Source organism: Hermetia illucens, chromosome 6 (genome assembly GCF_905115235.1).
Source record: "Hermetia illucens chromosome 6, iHerIll2.2.curated.20191125, whole genome shotgun sequence".
NCBI lineage: Eukaryota > Metazoa > Arthropoda > Insecta > Diptera > Stratiomyidae > Hermetia > Hermetia illucens.
Genome location: NC_051854.1, coordinates 26,132,266 through 26,138,540, shown reverse-complemented (window position 1 = coordinate 26,138,540; position 6,275 = coordinate 26,132,266). Strand labels below are relative to the sequence as shown.

The following is a 6,275-nucleotide window of genomic DNA, read 5'->3' as shown; positions in this document are numbered from 1 at the left end:
TTGTATTGAGGGGAATGTCCCGTAACTTTGCAAGTGGAGTTCTGTTTTATTTATTTCGACGATGGTTTTTATTCCAACTCTGCTAATAAATCATTGCACTCAAATCGTTGACATCATCTCTTACTCCAGATCGTGGGCAAGATCTGCATAGGACAACGCAGGATCAAGCTGAAGATGATTCTAACAATGCAACATCTAAACAGAGGCGAGTTAAAACAATATAAGAGCAGCTCCATGAATGGTGCTTCATACACTAGGAGCTGTGTTGGTGGACCGTCATACTGCTGTATTGTTCTTTGGTGTTGTAGAGATTGCAAATGAAGTAAAAACCAACATCTTTCCTCATTCGAATTCTAGCGCGCAATCATCAAAAAGGCGACTATCCTAAGTTTTCCTCCGAATTAATGGAAACCGTCGGTAAGAAATACATTATAGAGAATATTGTGTGTAGACTGCTATGATCGTTGTTGGGAGGCAGACCGAAGACCAGGTACTTTGTCAGGGGGTAATTCTATAAAAGTTTGTAATATACGAACTAATGTTTTTATTTATGACGACGTCAGTATAAATACTCATGCGAAAATTCTTACCGATTCTCTCAAAGCTTGTTTAGTAAGTTGTACCCTTAACTGACGGTTGGCGTAATCCGGAATATCTTATAACAAATCCTAACAAAACCAGCCTTGTGTGTGTCTGTGTTTAAGGTGGGGGAGGAGCAAAGCCTCTGAGCACTCAGACCTTAGGTGGCCCATTGTACTCGATTCACCCATCTAACGGAATATCCCAAATTCGTTTATGTATCGCAGGACTTCTGTCAGTGGATGTAATGCAACCCGCTGCAGTTGGAGCACATCAGCACCAAAAATCGAATGTCTGATGCGTCCATAGGCGGGGCATTCACATAGAAAGTGGTCCGTGAATTCCGCTTCCTCATTACAGGATGGACACGTATCATCCTATTCCTATCCTGAACATATGCCCAGTTAGTGAATTATGGCCAGTCAGAATGCCCACAATACACCTGCAAGTCCTCCTGCTTTTCGACTTTGCAGTATATTTGTTTGGTTTTGACAGGCAAAGTTTGGTGTGTCTAGCGACAGTGAGAAGCTGGTTTCCTTGTTCCGGTCCGAGCATGGGGGAAGTTGCACCCTCTTTAGCTATGGCGTCCAAGATTTCATTTCCCTCTACACCACAATGACCAGATACCCAGATTAATTCCGCCGTATTGAATTTAGAAACAGAGTTCAATCGGTTTCTACATTCCTGAATGATTTTTGAGGTGATCAAAGTACTACTCAACGCCCTCGACGCAGCTTGTCTATCGCTACAGATTGCGATGCGCCTGCTCTTCAACCGCTCGTGAATCATCCAGGTCTTACCACAAAGAGATTGCTGGATGAATTCAACCTTCAATATTTTTGGAGGGCAGCTTTGGGACAAAAGGGGCCGTAGATAAGGTGTGGCGATTAAAACTACGAATAGTAGTAGCCCTTTGTTATGCAACTTTACTATGGTGCCTTCAAAAGATTTGACGGCCTCCAAATTAGCGGTGCAATGGAGAGTATATCCTGCCTTGTCTAAAAGGCTGTTATTTTTAATACTTATAATAAGGTCAGAGTCTAGATTTTGGGCATGCATTCTCCTAACGAAATGATAGCTCAACGGTGGCAAGTTTATCTAGAAAATAGAGGTTCTAATAATAACGGGAGATTGAGATTCCCGGAATCCGGACAACCGTCTGAGAAATGTAATATGATACAGAGGTAGAATCAAAGCAAAGGATGGATGGGATAGAACCAGGGATACATGGATTGAATTTCTCGTGGAAATAGAAACGAAGATGTTGCGATATTTTCGTTTCATCAACGAAACGAAGATGTTGCGATATGGTGGCCAAAGAGTAGTATAGGTTCCAGGGCGAAACGTGGATTGGTACCCACGATGGAGCATAAAACCTAGGAAATGCTTGCTGAACCAACACCAACAGCTCTACTACCAAACCCTATCTCCACCTCCATGTGGTGACCGCTGGGAACTCTTTCGTAACGAAAAGCTGCAGACGGAGAAGGATGAAGGCGAGTCTCCCGCGCCTAAAAACGGGACAAACTGTACCAACTGGTCCTCAAGGTTGGGGGTTGGGTAGGGCTGATGTAGGGTACAGGGAAAACCGATGTTACGGAGCCACGAAAGGAGCCTCGGACAGGATGGACTTTACAACAACGAACCCGGCAACGACAACGGATTAACGATTTGCGCATTTTCTCATGGAATGTGCGCTCCCTGTATAGAGATAAAGCTGATGAGCAGCTAGCCGATACCCTGTCCCAATATAGGGCTGATATAACAGCGTTACAAGAGATGCGATGGACAGGGACCGGTTTCCTGGAGAAGAGCCGCTACACCATATATTATAGCGGTCATCCAGTAAACCATGTGCTCGGAGTAGGTTTCTTAGTCAGCCAAAAAAAGAAACCTGCTGTTATCGGCTTTGAAAACATAAGCGAATGGCTATGCACTCTGCGCCTGTGAGGCAAGTTTAGAAATTTAAGCCTCATTAACGTTCACGCCCTTACAGAGGACCCTGCAGAGTCGGAGAACCTTCTACGAGGCAGTAGAACGAACCCTCAAAGCCTGTCCCAGATATGATATTAAAATCATACTTGGGGATTTTAACAGCCAAGTAAGGAAAGAGCCCGTATTCAGGCGATACGTTGACTCCCATAGCTTACACGAAAATACAAATGATAACGGACTCCGGATTATTCAATTAGGAGGGTCACACGAAATGGTTATTGGATGTACCTGGTTTTCACGGAAAGCGGTCCACAAACAGACCTCTCCAGACGGGACCACTTTCAACCAAATTGACCCCGTGTTGATCAAACGCCGCCACCTCTCAGCCTTGATGGATGTCACAACATATAGGGGGGCCAATATAGACTCGGATCACTATCTCGTTGGCATGATGCTCCGAGCTCGAATAACAACACCGCCCAGAATCCCCTCTGACAATCAGGTGAGAGTGAACACTGAAGCCATCCACAACACAATCCTCTGCGACACCTATAAAAGGGAAATGGATGAGGCAATAACCGCAGTCAACAGAGAACCTGGAGGTGAAGCATCACTAAATGATATTCACAATCACCTGAAGAACGTTATCATTGATACAGTCACAAACATACTTGGCCCCAGCAGCAAAAGGAGTCGGAATGGCTGGTTCGATGATAAATGTAAGTTAGCAACGGAACGGAAGAAGGCCCCATAGTGAGTAATGTTACATTCTGAAACGACGGATCACGAACTCCGGTGAGACAAAGAGGGAAATCTGATTTCCGACAGAATGAGCATATTGGAGCGATGGGTTGAGTACTACTGAACAACCAGAACATCAGCGAGTTGGAGGTCTCGCCAACTGAAGACAACGGACAAATACTGCCACCACCAAGTTTAGGAGGAACAGTCCGTGCAATTTATCGGCTAAAAAATCATAAGTCGCCAGGAGCCGATGGAATTACAGCCGAATTGGTTAAATATGGAGGCGACTAGTTACACCAAGTGGTTCATCAACTTGTGCTCAAGGTATGGGACAGCGAATCAATGCCTGACGATTGACAATGAGGCATTATCTGTCCCATACATAAAAAGGGAGATATCACACAGTGCAGCAATTATAGTGGTATCACGTTGCTGAGTACCATCTATAAGATATTCTCCACTATCTTGCTAGGTCGGATAGCCCCATACGCCCAGAACATCATTGGCCCATACCAAAGAGGCTTCACTCCAGGCAAATTAGCAACAGATGAGATTTCCTCTCTGCTGCAAGCGATGGTAAAACTGTGGGAACATGGCCATCAGTTGCACCATCTATTCATCGACTTAAAGCCGCCTATGATAGCATAGCCACGGTAAAACTGTACACGGCCATGAGAGAATTCGGTATCCCGACGAAATTACTAAGACAGACTAGGTTGACCCTGGCCAATGTGCGAGGCCAGATGTGGACCACGGCGCAAAACTGGGGTGTCTGGAGTTTCTTATTAAGCCAGGCTTAGATTGGATTCCGACTGTTGCGCCGTTGATGATGATAAATAGAAAGAGGGAAAGATTAACAATTTGTTTAAGGCAAATTGTAGAAAAAGATTCAATATCTTTAGAAGAGAAGGAGAGCATATGCATCCGACGTGACTACGAAGTTCCAGAATTCCACTAGAAGGGAATTTTGTTGGAAAAAGACGAAAGATTAGCACCAGTCACGTTTCCTTACAGGATGCGGTTGTTACAGTTAGCACAGTAAAAAAAATTGCCAAAACTAGGTGAACATCAAGCAGAAAGTTCGGATGAGGATTGAAAATTATACGAGCACCCATATTACCCCCTTATTTGATTAAAGTGTCTATTATGGTCCCAACCTTTTTCCTGTCTCTCTTGCCGGGCCTAGCTGTAGGAAGTATTTATACCATTTTCAGATTCATGAAAAATGAAGGGTGGAAAACGTTATAGATGTGGATATAGGACCCAATAACATTAACGAGGAGATGGTGAGATCAGTGGAAAAGTGAATAACTTTATACACTACAATACTGGCGGTACTGCAGTACTTTCAATTACACGATCGCTCTGGAGTAGGTCCGGAGTAATAAGGTGAACGATTAACATGAACATGCTGATCTGAGAGGAATTCTTATCGTGAAGTAATATTGTAGAATCGTTTAGTGGGGGTAGGAGCTAGAGGAGGATGAAAGTGATGTAATGGGTATGAATCCTGCGATCATTTAAAAGGCTACGTATTGCTGCTTTATTATATGAGTTGAATTATACGAAAGATAATTGAGAGAAGGAGCGATTAAGGTGCAGAATTTGTAATAAATCATTTGCTACAAAAATAAATAAAAAGATCGAAAATTACACAATGAGACAATTACACTATAACTTTGGAGTTGCCAATTCCATTAGTCGTATTTAAACATTATAGTGTCTGCAGCCTGTTAAGCCTTATAATGTTAATAATTCGACGCGGCCAATTTATTTTGCTATAAGCCTTTTAGCAGTGGTTTTGGTTAATCTAATTTCAAATATATTATTTAATTTGAGAATAAATGACCGTTACTTAGAACAAATTATATTTCCAATCATCTCATGGAATTGCCGGTTTGTTAAAATTTTCCTTCAACAGGCTTTTCCGCGAAGAAGAAGACATGTTTGTTTACAATTTTGACAGTTGCCATTAACATCTAGAAATCTTGTCTCCATGCTTTGGTTTTTATAATTTTTGGCAAAATGGCAGACCGTTTAACTCAACTTCAGGATACAGTGAATCAGGTAATTACATTAAAATCAAACAATATCTTAGTGTGCCTCACAGCCGCCATCTGTTTCTAGCAAGCTGAGCATTTCTGCAACAGCATCGGCATTTTGCAACAGTCATCTGTTCCTAGTAAATTCCCGGGTTTCGACCGAACGGGAAATCAGACACCGCAACAAACTCAACAGGAAGACTATGCTTTGCTATTCTCCCAGTTGATATCACGTTGCGCGAAAGATATCGACACACTGATCGAATCTCTACCAAACGAGGACAGTTCCCAGGAAATGCAAGTACAAAGTTTGAAGATTTTGGAGCAGGAAAATCAGGAAGCCGCCGACAGACTGGAAGAGGTGGTGCAGAAAGGCGAGATACTCCTGCAGAAGATCCAGGCGGCCCTGGAGGACATCGCACAGGCACAATTAGACATGCAAGTTACCTTTAAGAATAATAAGTAGTCAAAGTAGATTAAGCGAAAGTTTATACTGGAATTGTGTGGGGAATAAATATTTATAATTTTATAAAATAGTTCTAAATTGATCTAAAGGATTCGCGAAAATTGTGAGATTATGCTCCAATACTTCGGAATAATGCGAAGCTATCGTTTAAATTTCCTGCAGCAGTTTTGCGAACTGCGGTACTCACATTCATCATCATTCTTGTGGCGAACGCGGGAAGGACTTCGCAATTTTTTTGCTAAGAACTGGGGTCTCCGAAGAATACATGAGGACTGGCAACATCATTGTCTTGTATAGTAAGAGTTTTTTTTTACCTGGTGCTTGACGTTGCCACCATATATTTCGTCTTGCCTTCATTGATGTGCGCCCAAGATCTGGATGAAGGCAGTTTATACGTTTCAGGTCTTTCTTCCCATGATGTCGATATCGCCAACATAAGCTAGTAATTGGGTGGACCTAAAGGGGATGGTGTCTCTCGCATTTACCTCAGCATCATGGATCACTTTTTC

At 42.8% G+C, this 6,275-nt stretch overlaps 1 protein-coding gene across 1 annotated transcript; it reads left to right on the top strand.

Annotated features, from left to right (window-relative positions):
- Positions 1-5,186: 5,186 nt before the first annotated feature.
- On the top strand, positions 5,187-5,829 carry LOC119659505 (mediator of RNA polymerase II transcription subunit 21). Its single transcript, XM_038067633.1, has 2 exons — positions 5,187-5,325; positions 5,386-5,829. The coding sequence occupies exons 1-2, from the start codon at positions 5,284-5,286 to the stop codon at positions 5,764-5,766; spliced, it is 423 nt and encodes a 140-aa protein (XP_037923561.1). The 5' UTR covers positions 5,187-5,283; the 3' UTR covers positions 5,767-5,829.
- Positions 5,830-6,275: the final 446 nt, after the last annotated feature.

What these genes read in the sequence shown, in the direction of transcription:
- LOC119659505 (XM_038067633.1), top strand. Translation starts at nt 5,284, where the DNA reads ATGGCAGACCGTTTAACTCAACTTCAGGATACAGTGAATCAG. An exon ending in TTCAGGATACAGTGAATCAG is followed by an intron (nt 5,326 to 5,385) that starts GTAATTACATTA and finishes ATCTGTTTCTAG; the next exon opens with CAAGCTGAGCATTTCTGCAA.